This window comes from Danio rerio, chromosome 12, assembly GCF_049306965.1.
Source record: "Danio rerio strain Tuebingen ecotype United States chromosome 12, GRCz12tu, whole genome shotgun sequence".
Taxonomy (NCBI): Eukaryota; Metazoa; Chordata; class Actinopteri; order Cypriniformes; family Danionidae; genus Danio; species Danio rerio.
In genome coordinates, this window is record NC_133187.1 from 4125751 (window position 1) to 4143694 (window position 17944).

The following is a 17944-nucleotide window of genomic DNA, read 5'->3' on the forward strand; positions in this document are numbered from 1 at the left end:
CCAATCGTAATAGTTGGCGAACATTTGGTGAATTTCAAAAATGATTGACCCAAACTGTATTAATAGTCACTGAGAAAATATTTAGCAACGAATAATGCCTACATTTAGACGTTAGGGGATAGTTCACAGAAACATGAAAATTGGCTCATCGTTTACTCTCCTCGTGTGGTTTTAAACCTTTACAGCTTTCTTTCTTCTGTAGAATGAAAAAGAAGATATTTTGAAGAATGTAGTTGCTGACACACGTCGGCTTTTACGGTTAGAAAAAAATACAATGAAAGTACCAGCATTCTTTAAAATATCTTCCTTGTGTTCTATACAAGAAAGAAACTCAAATCGGTTTCGAACAAGTGAAGGGTTAATAAACAATGACAGAGATTTCACTTTTGAATGAACTTCCCCTTTAATGTTATCCAAGTAAGTAAGCAGGTTGAAACTTACACTGGTAACTTTGCGGTAAATCTGGGCAGCGTTTTGGCACTCTGAATACGGGTATTCGGATGTGGTCATCTCCAAGATACACATGCCAAATGCATAAACGTCCACCGCCTCGTCGTATTTCTCCTCATACATTTCAGGAGCCATGAATTCAGGAGTTCCTGTTAAACACAATATGAGGAACTCTTACCATAAACACACACACAAAACTTAATGTGATTATAAAAATTATTAAAAAGCATAGTTTTCTCTTGCTCTTAGTGTACTAGCATAAAAGTTATATAAAACTACTTGCACAATACTAAAGAGAGAAAGAGAGAGTACACTTTCATGACTGTTTCTAAACACTTAAGCACAATTAAAATATCAACAAAAAAAGTTTTACTTTATGATTTAAACATTTAAGTGTAGTTTAGTTGATAGTAAATATTCCCCAGTACATGCAGCGTAAACTTTACCATATTTCAAACTCAATAAAAGTGATATATTATGACATATTAACTGGATTTAATGTTATTCTTAATTATAATACATTGAAATTTAATTGTAAATAAATTGTTAACATTACACTCAGTTTACGCTTACTTAAGTGTATTATTTTAAAGTGTGTTATTTTCTTAAAAGGCATAAAGTTTACTTTTTCACATTATTATATTATATTATATTATATTATATTATATTATATTATATTATATTATATTATATTATATTATATTATATTATATTATTTTATAATATATTATATTATTTTATATTATATTATATTATTTTAGATTATGTTATATTATTTTATATTATATTATATTTTATTATATTATTTTATATTATATTATATTTTATTATATTATATTATTTTAAATCATATTATATTATATTATATTATATTATATTATATTATATTATATTATATTATATATTATATTATATTATTTTTTATATTATTTTATTATATATTATTTTTTTATATTATTTTATTATATATTATATTATATTATATTATATTATTTTATATTATATTATTTTAGATTATGTTATATTATTTTATATTATATTTTAATATATTATATTATTTTTAATTATATTATATTATATTATTTTTTGTATTATTTTATTATATATTATTTTATTATATATTATTTTATATTATATTAGATTAGATTAGATTAGATTAGATTATATTATATTATATTATATTATATTATATTATATTAGATTAGATTAGATTAGATTAGATTAGATTAGATTAGACTATTCATAGCGACGCAGTGGGTAGCACATTTGCCTCATAGCAAGAAGGTCGCTGGTTCGAGCCTCGTCTGGGTCAGTTGGCATTTCTGTGTGGATTTTGCATGTTCTCCCCGTGTTCGTGTGGGTTTCCTCTGGGTGCTCCGGTTTCCCCCACAGTCCAAAGACATAGTATAGGTGAACTGGGTAGGCTAAATTGTCTGTTGTAGTGTATGTGTGTGAATGAGTGTGTGTGGATGTTTCCCAGTGATAGGTTTCGGCTGGAAGGTCATCCGCTGCGTAAAAAATATGCTGGAAAAGTTGGCGGTTCAGTCTGCTGTGGCGACCCCAGATTAATAAAGGGACTAATCCGAAAGAAAATGAATGAATGAATGGCTGAGCCATTTGATAGCTTGCAATGACTTACCTATGACGCTTTTAGCAAAGCTGGCCCTCTTGAGAGTGGCCAGTCCCAGGTCCCCGATCTTCACACTTCCTGTGGGCCCCGTGATGAAGATGTTGTCGCACTTCAGGTCCCGGTGTATGATGGGAGGAGAGCGTGTGTGCAGGAAGTGAAGCCCCTTGAGGATCTGCCGGCTCCACCGCTGCAGGAGCTTCAGCTTCATCTCCTTAAAACGCTTCAGATACCTGACAAACGGGAAGAGATGGTGTTAAAGGGATAGTTCACCTAAAAATAAACATTTACTGTCGGCCCAATAGCCTAGTGGTTAGCGCACCGACATATGGTGCAATAGCACGTCAGGGCGTCGCGAGTTCGAATCCCGGCTCGAGGACATTTCCCTACCCTCTCTCTCTCTCTCTCTCTCCCACTTCACTTCCTGTCTCAATACTGTCCTATCTAAAAAAAGGCCAAAAATAAATCTTTTACTCACTATTTACTCTTCCTCAAGTGATTACAACGTTGTTGAACACAAAAGAAGATATGTTGAAGAAAGCTGAACCCGTTGACTTTCATAGTAGGAAAAAACAAACACTATGAAAGTCAATGGTTACAGGTTTCCAACATTCTTTAAAGCATCTTCTTTTGTGTTCAACAGAATAAAGGAATTCAGACAGGTTTAAAACAAGTAAAGGGTGAGCAAATGATGACAGAATCTTTACTTTTGAGTGAACTGCTCCTTTTATCCACTCGCTTATCCAAGATACAGGTGACTTTTTCTTAACGCTTTTCCCGCTATAGCATTATACAAAAATATTGTTGTTTATTTATTTAAGAATTTCCTTTTTCTTTTTCATGCTTCTTTATTTTAATAATGGTTTAATGATGCCTTTTTCTCATGAAATGTCTTGATTGGGGTGTAAAAGAGGGTATTTTGAAAAAGGTTGACTTCCACATTGACTTCCATTATATGTGAAATAATGGGTAACACTTTACAATAAGGTTCATTAGTTAATGCATTTACTAACATGAACTAATCATGAACAACACATGTACAGCATTTATTAATCATAATCAAACATTTACTAATGCATTATTAACATCCAAGTCCATGCTTGTTAACATTAGTTAATGCACCATGAGTTAACATGAACTAACAATGAACAACTGAATTTTCATTAACTAACATTAACTAACAGTCGTAATTGTATTGTTCATTGTTTGTTCATGTTAGTAAATGCATTAATTAACATTTACTAATGAACCTTATTGTAAAGTGTGACCAAATAATGCTATGAATGTCAATGGAACCCAAAACATTCCAAATATCTTAGTTCAGCCTTAAGCAGAAGCAGGTCTTTTCATTTTTTTTCTATGCCCTGAAGGTGAGTAAAAGATTTGCATATTCTAACTTGAGGAATGGGATTCCAAGACTCACGTTTTGAGAGTGCCAGAAGTCATGAGCTCAGTGACCAGCAGGATGCACTTCTGGCCTTTGACGTTGGACTTCCAGGAGTCGTAAAAGCGCACGATGTTTGGATGCTGGAGACCCTTGAGCATCTCGACCTCTTCGCTGAAGCGCTGACGCTCCACTTTGCTCAGTTTGCGAGTCTAAAAAGGGATAAAAAGAGAAAAAAAAACATTGAAAATATAGAACATTCACTCAAAACTTAACAAAAAAATAAAACTTACTATGATCTACTTAATAAATTTACACTTTCAAGAGTTTGCACTTAGATAATGCTTGACGCTATTAGCAGGTTTGGCATGCTGTCCCGGGAGAGAACCCAGAGCTCTGAGATAATTAAGCCCAGGGCTCCCGCATTTATACATTTAATACTTTGTGAAGTTTAATTTCGAGAGGAGCACATGCTTATGATTTAGCACATTAGCTAACACTGATTTACCAATCAGACGACTCCTTAACCACTATAAATAACCAGAGTATCTTACTTCAGCCATTTTCGTCTTGAAGAATCCCCCCTTCCACCTCTACTCCTCCCATTTTTAAATTAAATTAAATTTCCGTAACAAATAATTGGAAATTACTGACATTTACAGTTGAAGTCAGAATTATTAGCCCCCCTGTTTATTTTTTCCCCAATTTCTGTTTAATGGAGGGAAGACACATTTCTAAGCATAATAGTTTTTAAAACTTATTTCTAATAACTGATTTATTTTATCTTTGCCATGATGACAGTAAATAATATTTTAATTGATATTTTTCAAGACACTTCTATACAGCTTAAAGTGACATTTAAAGGCTTAACTAGGTTAATAAGGTGAACTAGGCAGGTTAGGGTAATTAGTCAAGTTATTCTATGTCTATGATGATGGTTTGTTCTGTACACTATCGGAAAAAAAATTCTTAAGGGGCTAATAATTTTGTCCCAAAATAAGTTTTAAAAAAATTAAAAACTGCTTTTATTCTAGCCGAAATAAAACAAATAAGACTTTTTCTAGAAGAAAGAATATTATCAGACATACTGTGAAAATTTCCTTGCTCTGTCAAACATCATTTGGGAAATGTTTAAAAAATAAAAATAAAATAAAAACGGGGCTAATAATTCTGACTTCAACTGTATATGCAATATATGTCACATTTTCACACAAAATATGAGCCGTATAACCCTAAAGCATCCAATACGGTAATCAAGATACTATTTTAGACTTTAATCATCCTACAGTAAACGCTTGATCTTGCTGCACGCCCTCTCAAACAACACGCTCAGGGTTAATTTGAGTCTTGAAGTGTCTTAAATGCGTGTGACGTACATCCTCCCTCAATAAGCATGATTCACTGCATATTCTGGCAGGGAACCACCTGTAATTAGTCTTTAAAAAGCCATTAAAACAGATAAGAACCTGCAAGATGGTTGCAACCGCAAGAATTTCAGCATTTATGTAAAAGTGCCACTGTAACCGTTTTCTTTCCATTGTCGAATAATTACTTCCCAATCTAAACACAGGTCTTCGAAAGCCTTTTTAGCGACTCTTAGACAAGGAGTGAGTGTGCAAAAAGGCCATTTCTGTGCTGTTTTGGGTATGAAAGGCTTGATTTAGATGGCTTGGGAGGGTGGAAAACTCCGGAGAGACACCGGTTTGAGCAGCATGAATCCCACATTCAATGAGTTCTGGGAAAAGCGTGTGTTTATGTCTCCAGTGGGCAGAAAATTTAACTCTGTATTTCATGCTTCTTATATGATGTCCCGTATAGGTGAAATGACAATATGTTGGTGAGCAACATAAAAGTGCTGTAGTGTTCCTTATATTTAGTTTAAAACCATATAAGGTATAAATATTCTCTTTGTAATTATGTTAGTTTTTTCTTTTTTTTTTCTAACAATTTTATAGTGCTTTCAGTAGAAGATTAAATCGAATGACTTTTAAAGATCTGATATAGGCAAAGACGATTTTTAAATTTGACAAAACTTTCAAATTTATATTCTGAATTGTTTAATAAATATATATTTTTTAAATTATAAATAATTTATTTATTACAATTAATAAATGCACTTTACAGGATAAACAAAACATTGACATTTATATCATGAATTCTTCAATAAATAATGATTTTAAAAATATGAGTGATTAATTAAGATTTGTTTAAATTTACATTCCAGAATTAACAAAAAAAGGAAAAAAATATATTATGAATTCTTCAATAAAAAATTATTTGTTTTTATATAAATAATTAATTAATTAAGATTTTTTAAATTTACATTTTAGAATAAACAAAAAAGAAAATAATATATCATGAATTCTTCAACAAATAATGATTTTAATATAAATGATTAATTAATTAATTAATTAGGATTTTTAAATTTACATTCCAGAATTAACAAAAACAAGAAAAATTTTTATCATGAATTATTCGATAAATAAAGATTTTTAATATAAATAATTAATTTATTCACAAAAAAAAAATTTATTCATATCATGAATTCTTCACAATTTTTTTTTTTTGTAAAAAATAATTATTTTTAAGATGATTAAATGTACTTTACAGGATAAACAAAACATTAACATTTATATCATGAACTCTTCAATAAATAATGTTTTTTTAAAATGAACCTAAGATTTTTAACTGTACTTTTCAGGATAAAGAAAAATGATTATATTATGAATTCTTCAAAAAAATTATTATTTAATATAAATAACTAATTCACTAGAGATTTGTACTTTCCAGGATAAACTGTATTTTCAATTAATGTCATAAATTCTTGAATATATATATATATATATATATATATATATATATATATATATATATATATATATATATATATATATATATATATATAAAAAAAATATATATATATATATATATATATATATATATATATATATATATATATATATATATATATATATATATATATATATATATATATATATATATATATATATAAAAGTAATTTACTAGAGATTATTAAATGAACTTTCCAGGATAAAGAAAATATGTCATTAATTCAAGATTTTTTTTTTTTGTATAAATAATAGTTTTTTTTAAGATTATTAAATGTACTTTCCAGAATAAACAGACCGTTAACATTTATATCATGAATTATTCAATAGATATTTTTTATTCTAAAAAAAATCATAAAAATATTTAAATGTACTTTCCAGGATAAAAAAACTAAATAAAAATAATATATCATGAATGAAACGAAGTATTGTGCAGCCCTAAAACATACTATGCAAGTCAATGGCTGTTTTTTTGTTTTCCAACATTCTTCAGAATATCTTCTTTTGTGTTCCGTTGAAGAAAGAGACTCAAACAGGATTACATTTGTAGAGGATTTTTCATTTTTGACTGAGCTCTCCTTTAAGACCACATTTAAAACTACAATAGAGACTCGTGAGCTGACTCTTCTTCCTATGGGGGAATTTTTTTAAACAAAAGAATAAATTTAAGATGCGACTTTTACCTCTTGAGGAGATGAATTCATGTAAAAACATGTTTCTTTCCCAACCCAACTTAACTGCCATTTCCTGAACCAGGCCCAAGGCTTTGTGACAGCAACGGATTGACAAGCATTGTTGGATTTACAAACACACACACACACACACACACACACTGAAATTCTCAATGAACTCACTCACGCATCATGCCAATCTAGCTGTACAGTACAGTACTGTAATATCCCCCACTAACCACAATTAACACCATACATCAGTGCTGTCATGATTACCAGTTTCAAAGTAAACCATGGTAAATTGCATGCCGGATATTATTATCATTTCAGGTTTTCATGATCATTACAACCGTGATTGATTATTGCAATGTTAAAAACTCATTGTATATCCTGTAACATTGCAATAAGTGAATTGTGCGACGGCACGTTTATAAAGACAATTATTAAGTATATACACTCACCGGCCACTTTATTAGGTACACCTGTCCAACTGCTCATTAATGCAAATTTCTAATCAGCCAATGTCATGCCAGCAACTCAATGCATTTAGGCATGTACACATGGTCAAGACGATCTGCTGCAGTTCAAACCGAGCATCAGAATGGGGAAGAAAGGTGATTTAAATGACTTTGAATGTGGCATGGTTGTTAGTGCCAGACGGGCTGGACTGAGTATTTCAGAAACTGCTGATCTACTTGGATTTTCACGCACAACCATCTCTAGGGTTTACAGAGAATGGCCTGAAAAAGAGGAAATATTCAGTGAGCGGCAGTTCTGTGGGTGCAAATGCTTTGTTGATGCCAGAGGAGAATGGCCAGACTGGTTCCAGCTGATAGAAAGGCAACAGTAACTCAAATAGGCACTCGATAGAACCAAGGTCTGCAGAAGAGCATCTCTGAACACACAACACGTCCAACCTTGAGGCGGATGGGCTAGAGCAGCTGAAGACCACACCGGGTGCCACTCCTGCCAGCTAAGAACAGGAAACTGAGGCTACAATTCACACAGACTCACCAAAACTGGACAATAGAAGATTGGAGAAACGCTGTCTGCTCTGATGAGTCTCCATTTCTGTTAATTTTCAGATACAAAACTTGCTGGAATGCCTTAAGTCTGCATGACATTTATTGTTTTGAACATTTTCAGGTCATTTAAAAGTGATAATATTGATAATTTTGATAATTATAATTGCAAAATTTCTCTCTATGATACATATACTACTACTGATTAGTGACTCGAAACATCAGTTTAGCATTTTAAGCCCACACAAGATTAGCTTTTAGAGTTAAATGTGTGTATACAGTCAACACAGAGCTACTGTCTCCTCACATCAGGCACACAGCCGAGGTCTTCTCATACACACAGGCACGTTTTTAGCACAGTTAATATCATTATCTCCTCAAATACACTCTGTAGGACTATATCTGTGCTGCTGGGAAAACAAACACACTGACAGAGGTGCAGGGTTTCAGCCACCAGCGCAGCCAAGAGCACCGATTTATGCAACCAAGTTTTTTCCAGAATGTAAACATCTTTAAGAGCTTGACTTTCCAGGGGTTTTCTAAAAACAGAGACGATTTCTCTATAAGTCCTGCTCTCACTCTACTTTGAGTAAGCAACACCAAAACAGGAGTTTTCCATGAAATTATTGCATTTGACAAGCTGTAAGGCTGACCGCTGGTGTGCATTATGTAACTTACATTTTAGAGATTTTTGTTTTGTTTCGCTTCCAGTGAAGCATGCTTACACTAAAGAAGTAAAGGCAATGTAAAATCAAGGTACACCTATGTGGTTGCAGTGCACCTTTCTCTTACAATTGCTTTTATAATTGCTTACAATCACTACTGGTTGAGTTTAGGAAAGGGTTTAGGTCAGTGGTTTACTAGATGATCTGTACGACAAGCACTGCTTTCTTGAGGACACGTACAAGAAGGATGTGAATCTTAAACGTACAACAAAACGTACCATGAGTAACGTATTTCAGATTTGCCAAAAATCTAGACACCCTAAGTAACATAATTTAGGGTCAGAATAATTTAAGCTGAGCCCTCCAGTGGATTTTTAATCTGAAACATACAACAAAACATACCCTAAGTAACGTATTTCACAATTGCAAAAAATTTAGATAGCGCCCTTTAGTGAATTTTTAATCTGAAACATACAAAAAAAAAAGCACCCAAAGTAACGTAATTCAGGTTCGGAAAAATTTAAGCAGCACCCTCCATTTAATTTTTTAATCCGAAACACAAAACAAAATGTACCCCAAGTAACGTATTTCAAAAATCTAGTCAGCGCCCTCTAGTGGATTATTAATCTGAAACATACAATAAGACGCACCCTAAGTAACTTATTTTAGGTTCTATTTAATTTGAGCAGCGCCCTCCAGTGGATTTTTAATATGAAACACACAACAAAACATCCCCTTAGTAACTTATTTCGCAATTGCAAAAAAACTATACAGCGTCCTCTAGTGAATTACTAATCTGAAACATAAAAAAAAAAAAATCGCGCCCAAAGTAATGTATTTCAGGTTCGAAAAAATTTAAGCAGCGCCCTTCAGTGGATTTTTAATCCAAAACACACAACAAAATGTACCCCAAGTAACGTATTTCAAAATTGCAAAAATCTTGACAGCGCCCTCTAGTGGATTTTTACTCTGAAACATACAACAAAACATACCCTAAGTAACGTATTTCACAATTGCAAAAAATGTAGATAGCGCCCTAGGTAGATAAGCCTCGCCCTCTAGTGTATATATTTAATTGGAAATGCACAACAAAACGTACCCTAAGTAACGTATTTTGGAATTGCAAAAAACATAGACAGCGCCCTCTAGTGGATTTTGTATCTGAAACATACAACAAGACGCACCCTTAGTAATGTATTTTAGAATTGCAAACGACATAGAAAGTGCCCTCCAGTGGATTTTCAATATGAAACGCACAACAAAACGCACCCTAAGAACGTATTTCGGAATTGCAAAAAACATAGACAGCACCCTCTAGTGGATTTATAATCTGAATCATACAACTAGACGCACCCTTACTAACGTATTTCGCAATTGAAAAAAAGGTAGACCATGCCCTCCAGTGAATTTTGATAATGAAACACACAACAAAACAAACCCTAAGTAGAATATTTCGAAAATCTAGACAGAGCACTTTAGTGGAACTTTAATCTGAAACATACAACAAGACACGCCCAAAGTAACGTATTCTAGTTTCGCTAAAATGTAAGCATCGCCCTCTAGTGGATATATAATTGGAAACGCACAACACAACGTACCATAACTATCATATTTCAGAATTGGAAAAAACGTGGGCAGCACCCTCTAGTGGATTCTAAATCTGAAACATACAACAATACGCACCCTAAGTACCATATTTCGGAATTGCAAAAAAATAGACAGCGCACTCCAGTGGATATTTTTATACGGAACACACAACAAAACGTACCCTAAGTAACTATTTCAGAACTGCAAAAAACAGACAGCGCCCTCCAGTGGATTTTTTTATTTTTATGAAACGCACGACAAAACATACCCTAAGTAACATACTTTGGAATTGCTAAAAACGTAGACAGTGTCCTCTAGTGAATTTTTCATCTGAAACGTACAAGACGCACCCTGAGTAAGGATTTCAAATTCACAACGTAACCAGCGCCCTCTACTGGATTTCTCATCTGAAACCTGCAACGAAATGTTTTGCAAAAATGCAAGCTGAGAAAGGTCCTTCCAATGAGTTCACTTGGTAGAATTGTAATAAAGATTTTTCATCTGAAACATACAACAAGACACGCTCAAAGTAACGTAATCTAGTTTCGCTAAAATGTAAGCATTGCCCTCTAGTGGATATATAATTCGAAACGCACAACAAAATGTACCATTACTAACATATTTCAAAATTGGAAAAAACGTGGGCAGCACCCTCTAGTGGATTTTAAATCTGAAACATACAACAATACGCACCCTAAGTAACATATTTCGGAATTGCAAAAAAATAGACAGCGCACTCCAGTGGATATTTTTATACGGAACACACACAAAAACGTACCCTAAGTAACCTATTTTAGAACTGCAAAAAACAGACAGCGCCCTCCAGTGGATTTTTTTATTTTTACGAAACGCACGACAAAACATACCCTAAGTAACATACTTTGGAATTGCTAAAAAGGTAGACAGTGTCCTCTAGTGAATTTCTCAACTGAAACCTGCAATGAAATGTTTTGCAAAAATGCAGGCTGAGGAAGGTCCTTCCAATGAGTTCATTTGGTAGAATTGTAATAAAGACATAAAGTGATCATCCTGGAGCCAGAGCTGTTAAAACAGGTCAGAACTGCATGATTGAACCATGGTGGGCTTAAACGGGGGCAATCCTAAAGGATTATACCGACCTGGAGAAACACGACAGCTTGAGTTCAGGACAGCCTGAGGCACAGCGAGGGAGTAATTGCAAAATGACACATAACAACCTCTACAAGCTTATCATCATCACCACTGAAAGAAGAACCCAAGGGCTTGACAGGAAATCAGTCATATGGTAGCAGTTTGTGCTTGACGTATATATGTAGGACAAATATGGGAGGAGTCTAAGCATGCTGGACTCTAGTGTGAAAACGTTTTATTGTGTATGTTACTATAAGATTTAATGATAGACACTGATTTGAGTCTGCCACAAATTGTCCAAGCAGAAAGCAATAAAGATATAGTATTTTACACACGGTATGAATACTATGTAATGTATACCTGGACAAAACTCAACATTTGAACTAGATTAAGAATTCTACAGCTGGATACATAAAAAGCTGAATATCTAATAACTAAAAGAGTTAAATAAATATAAATCACATATCAAAATAAATCATGTCTTAAAATGTGTTGTAGTTTGCAATATGCATGTTGTATAAACCAGTGTTTCTCAACTGGTGGGTCGCGGGACATTTTCAGTGGGTCGTGGAGTGTGTGGTCAAAAAAACAACAAAAGTTTAATTTTTAACTTATTTTGCTTATTCCAGACTTTTATTTTGAAATGCATGCGCAACAACCCTACCGTTTGACATGTGAAATTTCATTTTATTATTGCAACAAATATGTTGTAGCGCACATATGACCCCGAATATGTAAAGTATGGATATATATATATATATATATATATATATATATATATATATATATATATATATATATATATATATATATATATATATATATATATATATCCATACTTTACATAGTCTATATATATATATAGACGATTTAAAGACTTAAAGCCTCAGAGTCATATGTAGTGAGGTGCTCTCATAAGAGAGCATGAAACCTTCTAAATTAAAACAACATTTAGAAACTAGAAAACATGTTTTATTAACAGTTTATTAATAACAGTATTGGTCATTTTTACTTTGTAATATTTCTATAATTTGATCCATTGATCCAATAAAATAGTGTTTATTTGTAAGTCTTGGTGAATTTCTTATGATGTGTCTGTCACTACTTGTTTTCGTTAACAAATAAATACAAATTAAGTATAGTACCTAAAATTGTATTGTAGTTTCTAAAAATTGGGGTCGCGGCTTGATGACCATGTAAAAATGAGGGTCCCATGGCCAAACCAGTTGAGAACCCCTGGTATAAACTATTCTTCAATTTAATTTTTTAAAGCAAATAAGAAATTCAGAATGCATTAATAGAAAAATCAATTATTGAAAACTAACATTTTTCTAAGCACATCTTACTTTTTTCTAAAATCCCAAACATTTTGATCGAACATCAAACTATCAGCCAAACCAATGCCATTTTGTTTTCTGTCTGATGAACACAATCTGAGTTTGATTAAATAATATCCTGTCTCTTTAAATGTCACTTTATGAAGCTGAGGTTTTTGAAGCTCCAAAAACTGCATCCATTATCATAAAAATAATCCATACAACTCTATTGAGGTACATTTCAAAAAGCCTGGAAGAGCCATGGACATTAATACACTCACCAGCCAACTGCTCATTAGCGCACATTTCTAATCAGCCAATGTCATGACAGCAACTCAATGCATTTAGGCATGTAGACATGGTGATCTGCTGCAGTTCAACGCAAGCATCAGAATGGGGAAGAAAGGGGATTTAAGTGACTTTGAACGTGCCATGGTTGTTAGTGCCAGACGGGCTGGACTGAGTGTTTCAGAAACTTCTGATCTACAGGGGTTTTCACGCACAACCATCTCTAGTGTTTACCTAGAATGATCTGAAAAAGAGGAAATATCCAGTGAGTGGCAGTTCTGTGGGTGCAAATGCCTTGTTGTTGATGTCAGAGGTAAGAGGAGAATGGCCAGACTGGTTCCAGATGATAGAAAGGCAACAGTAACTCAAATAAGCACTCGTTACAACCGAGCAGAAGAGCATCTCTGAACACACAACACGTCCAACCTTCAGGCAGATGGGCTACAGCAGCAGAAGACCACACCGGGTGCCACTCCTGTCAGCTAAGAACAGGCTACAATTCACACAGGCTCACCAAAACTGGACAATAGAAGATTGGAGAAACGTTGCCTGCTCTGATGAGTCTCCATTTCTGCTGCCACATTCAGATGGTCGGGTCAGAATCTATCATCATCAACATAAAAGCATGGATCCATCCTGTCTTGTATCAACAGTTCAGGCTGGTGGTGTAATGGTGTGAGGGATATTTTCTTGACACACTTTGGGCCCATCAGTACCAATTGAGCATCGTGTCAACACCACAGCCTACCTATTGTTGCTGACCATGTCTATCCTTTTATGACCACAGTGTACCCATCTTCCAGCAGGATAACGCACCATATCATAAAGCGTGAATCATCTCAGACTGGTTTCTTGAGCATGACAATGGCAAAAGAGGGTCCAACCCAGTACTAGTAAGGTGTACCTAATAAAGTGGCCAGTGAGTGTATAATAGAGTAACTCGCATTGTGTTTGTCTTAAAAATGAAAAATCAGACACATAGAATGTCTAAATAAAATTATGGGATACCGAATATTGAAGCAATTAGCAGTTAAGAATTACTCCTGCAGAACATTTCTTAGAAAAACACTCCAACTACAAGTCAATTCTAAGAGTTTTTGATTAACTCAATTACTATTATATTTTTATAATTGGAGGCTATCAATTTAGCCGATCATAGTTTAGTTCTTCAGTCACGGGTACTTATATTTCTGTTTGTTATTGGAAGATGTGATCACAAAAGTTTTGTTGGACGGCATTTTATACTAAGTTGCCTCATTCTGTTATTATATGCCTGAATGTTCAGAGGAACAAATGTACAGGAACACATGTGTGTTCAATCAGAGCGCAGAGCCGCTGGGGGTTGAGCGCAGGCTCACAGCATGGGTTAACTCCAAACTACCCAGACCAGAATGCAGCACTTCACTGCTGACCTCATGCCAAACCACATCCATTCACTCCCAGGAGCTCGAAGCTGGAGACAAATCCAATGTAACATTAGAAGACAAGGTGTATGTACTGACATTTAGATTTTTTCAACTTCAAATCCCCTTAAATGCAATATAAATCCCCTAAAATGCTATATATATATATATATATATATATATATATATATATATATATATATATATATGCACTATAAATCTCAATGTTAGGGCCAGTTACACAGAAAACCCTCACAAGGCTGATCTGATGAATCCACGACTAACATGGATTATTATTTTGACTTCTTAACTGATTTAATTAACCATCTCTCAGTCACAAGACAGATCATTTCTGTTTTACGGTTTCCTAATTGTCTTCTGAAGTCTCCGTCAGCAGATTTGCCCTCTTCCAAGGTCAAAAAACACTTTATATTGTCAAAATTAAATCTTGTCTTCTTTTCTGAGTGTCTGAAACAGTTGGTTTAAGAATCCGGTGTCTCTAAATCCGCCTTACAGAGAACATACTGTGCTCTGATTGGTCAAAAGGGTCAGTCTGTTGTGATTGGTCAATACCAAATGTCAATTTCGGGGGCTTGATTTTATCAGCCCAGGCAAAAAGCAAAAACGTGACTCAGTCTACTTTTTAGTGAAACGTAATATACATTGCTCCAGATACATTTTGCTGGAGGTTTCAGATTAAAAATCCACTAGAGGATGCTGTAAACATTTATGCAAATCTGAAATACTTACAGGCAAAACTGATTGGATGAATCCACGACTAACATGGATTATTATTTTGACTTCTTAACTGATTTAATTTGCCACCTCTCAGTCACAAGACAGATCATTTCTGTTTTAAGTTTTCTAATTGTCTTCTGAAGTCTCCGTCAGCAGATTTGCCCTCTTCCAAGGTCAAAAAAACACTTTAATATTGTCAAAATTAAAGCTTGTCTTCTTTTCTGAGTGTCTGAAACAGTTGGTTTAAGAATCCAGTGTCTCTAAACCCGCCCTACAGAGAACATACTGTGCTCTGACACATACATACATATATATATATATATATATATATATATATATATATATATATATATATATATATATATATATATATATATATATATATATATATATATATATATATATATATATATACATATACATATATATACATATATATACATATACATATACATATATATACATATACATACATATACATATATATACATATATATATATATATATATATATATATATATATATATATATATATATATATATACATTGGATGCTGGATGAATCAGTATATATGCACATATACATTTACAAAATATATTATATACATCATATTATATAACATGGTATATAAAAAAGCAATAAATAATGTAAATAATAAATCATATTTAATAATTCTCAACAGAAGTCAAAATGACATGCATGATATAATATACACAATTAAATATAATATGTATTTAAGGTATATAATATTTACGATTATATGCAATATGTATATAATATAATATATAATGCATATAATATATTATATTACCATTTTCAACAGATGTTTATAAACTTATACAGCATGGGAGGAGTGTGTGCTTACATATATATGCAAGCAAACTCATAAATTAAAAATATGGTCTTAATAAAAGACATGTCATTGAATATATGAATGCATTTTTTTACACAAAACAAGTGTGAGCTTCTTGTCAACACTATCAGGAATTAGCAGACCCATCATTCATCATTCAACACACACACCACACCCCCTGCGCGTGCATTTATCAAACGCCATGCCAAAAAAACATCTGCAAAACCCATCAGACTGTGCCTGGCTGCTCTAATGATGCCACAACGCTTTTGTTGTCATTTCAGCGCAGCTGCGGCTCCACATAGCTCACACTTTTGAGACCTGCACTCTCCTGACCCTTTGCAGAAACATATATTGGAGTCTACAGAAGTGCGTGTGATTAAAGCCAGGCTGAAAATGTCTTGCCCCAGTTCCACAGGCGTGTTACATAAGCAGCGCTCTGTTGTCAAAATGGCTCCACGTGACCAGAGACCACCTGTCAACACCTTCATTAGACTGCAGGAACACAGCCTAACTGACCACCAGCACACATCCACTGCAGAACCAGGAGGAAATGCAGCCAGAGCCTCCTCAGAAAGAAAATAATCCAAAGCACAAAAATAAAACTCGACAAATATTATGAAACATGACATTAACACCGTACAACAGCAACACAGACAGGTAAAGGTCCAGCAGGAGCCCTCATTGAGTTTGAACAGGCCCCTTAAATGGATAGTTCACCCAAAAATGACATTTTTTGTTAATCGACAGACTTAATTCTCTCTATATTTATTATTTCTTACACATTATATTATTTCAAACTACTATAATATCAATAAAAGTCACTTTTTTTAAGCTGTAGAGTTGATTTTTCAACATCTAAAGTCGACAGAGCAGAGATCAACATGCCATAATGCAATTCACAACCGCAAATCAGCACTTGTGAATCACAAAATCTGGAAACTATTCATTAGCAAATATTTTTACAGTGAAAAACACTAATATTGAAACTAATATTTATATTTTTACACACTATAACCTGTTCAAAAAATTACAAAAATGATCAAATATAATAATAATAATTCAAATTTAGTTAAATAATAATAAAAGAAAATTTAAATACTGAAATAAAAATCTAAAGTTTTAATCAGAACGTACATAAAACAGATACAAACTAATATTTGAATCAGGTTACAATGACAGAAAACAGATTTGCGATCGGATTCAATTCAGATAGTCAAAAATAGGTGCATAAACATAGAGCCTCTGTACACAAGTAGTACATTTACAAAAGAGTCCATATTAGTACCTCAAAGAAGTCCCTAAAAAACTCAGCAGGTACACATTTGCTCTTTTTAGGTACTAATATTATCTAATCAACCTTCTGTCTCACTACAATCCAACCCAGTCTTTAAGATCTCAAAACTCAGGGCTTCTTGTAGTACCAAAAAATAGCAAAGTCCACTAAAAGAGGTCAAGCGTTTTCAAATATGGCTCCTAGGTTTTCTAAGGCCCAATCCCAATTCTACCCCTAAGCCCTTCCCCTTCCTTTTACACCTACCCCTCGTTTTGCGCATTCCTGTGAAGGGCTAAGGGTGTCCCAATTCTCTTTAGCTTGAAGGCGTAGGGGGGAAGAGGTATACACCCCTTCGAACGAAGATTTTTCAGGACCACACTCAAAACCAAGGGGTAAGAAAAAATTTCCCCGAATACACCAGCCACAACGCCAGCATGACTGCACCCGGAAGTAAGCAGATCCACAACTTAGTATTTTTTGTCATCATTACAAATTTTTTCACCAAACAAACACAATTTTATTATATTCATAACAGCATTCGTGATTTACCGTCATGCTTTAAAAAAAAAAAAAAAAACGCTAAAATAAAAAAACGCTAAATTTGGCTATCTACAATCCATAATAATAACTCCTGTACAGCAGTCCCACAACATTCTGACACTCGATGACACTCGAATACCCTGTCAGTATTGTCTAGTGGCTGAG

The 17944-nt window shown here is 33.5% G+C and overlaps 1 protein-coding gene across 4 annotated transcripts in view; it reads right to left on the reverse strand.

The window, feature by feature from the left end:
* The window catches only part of wnk4a (WNK lysine deficient protein kinase 4a), a 128708-nt gene that overhangs the window by 64369 nt on the left and 46395 nt on the right, over positions 1-17944 (reverse strand). For all 4 annotated transcript variants that reach the window (XR_012387779.1, XR_012387778.1, XM_021480207.3 and 1 more), the window contains exons 3-5: positions 3501-3673; positions 2090-2310; positions 442-599 (exon numbers count right to left, since the gene is read on the reverse strand). Coding sequence is in view for 2 of the 4 variants with exons in the window: in XM_021480207.3 (XP_021335882.2) it covers positions 442-599; positions 2090-2310; positions 3501-3673 (552 nt within the window). In the remaining 2 variants the exon portion in view is untranslated. The remainder of the gene's footprint in view (positions 1-441; positions 600-2089; positions 2311-3500; positions 3674-17944) is intronic.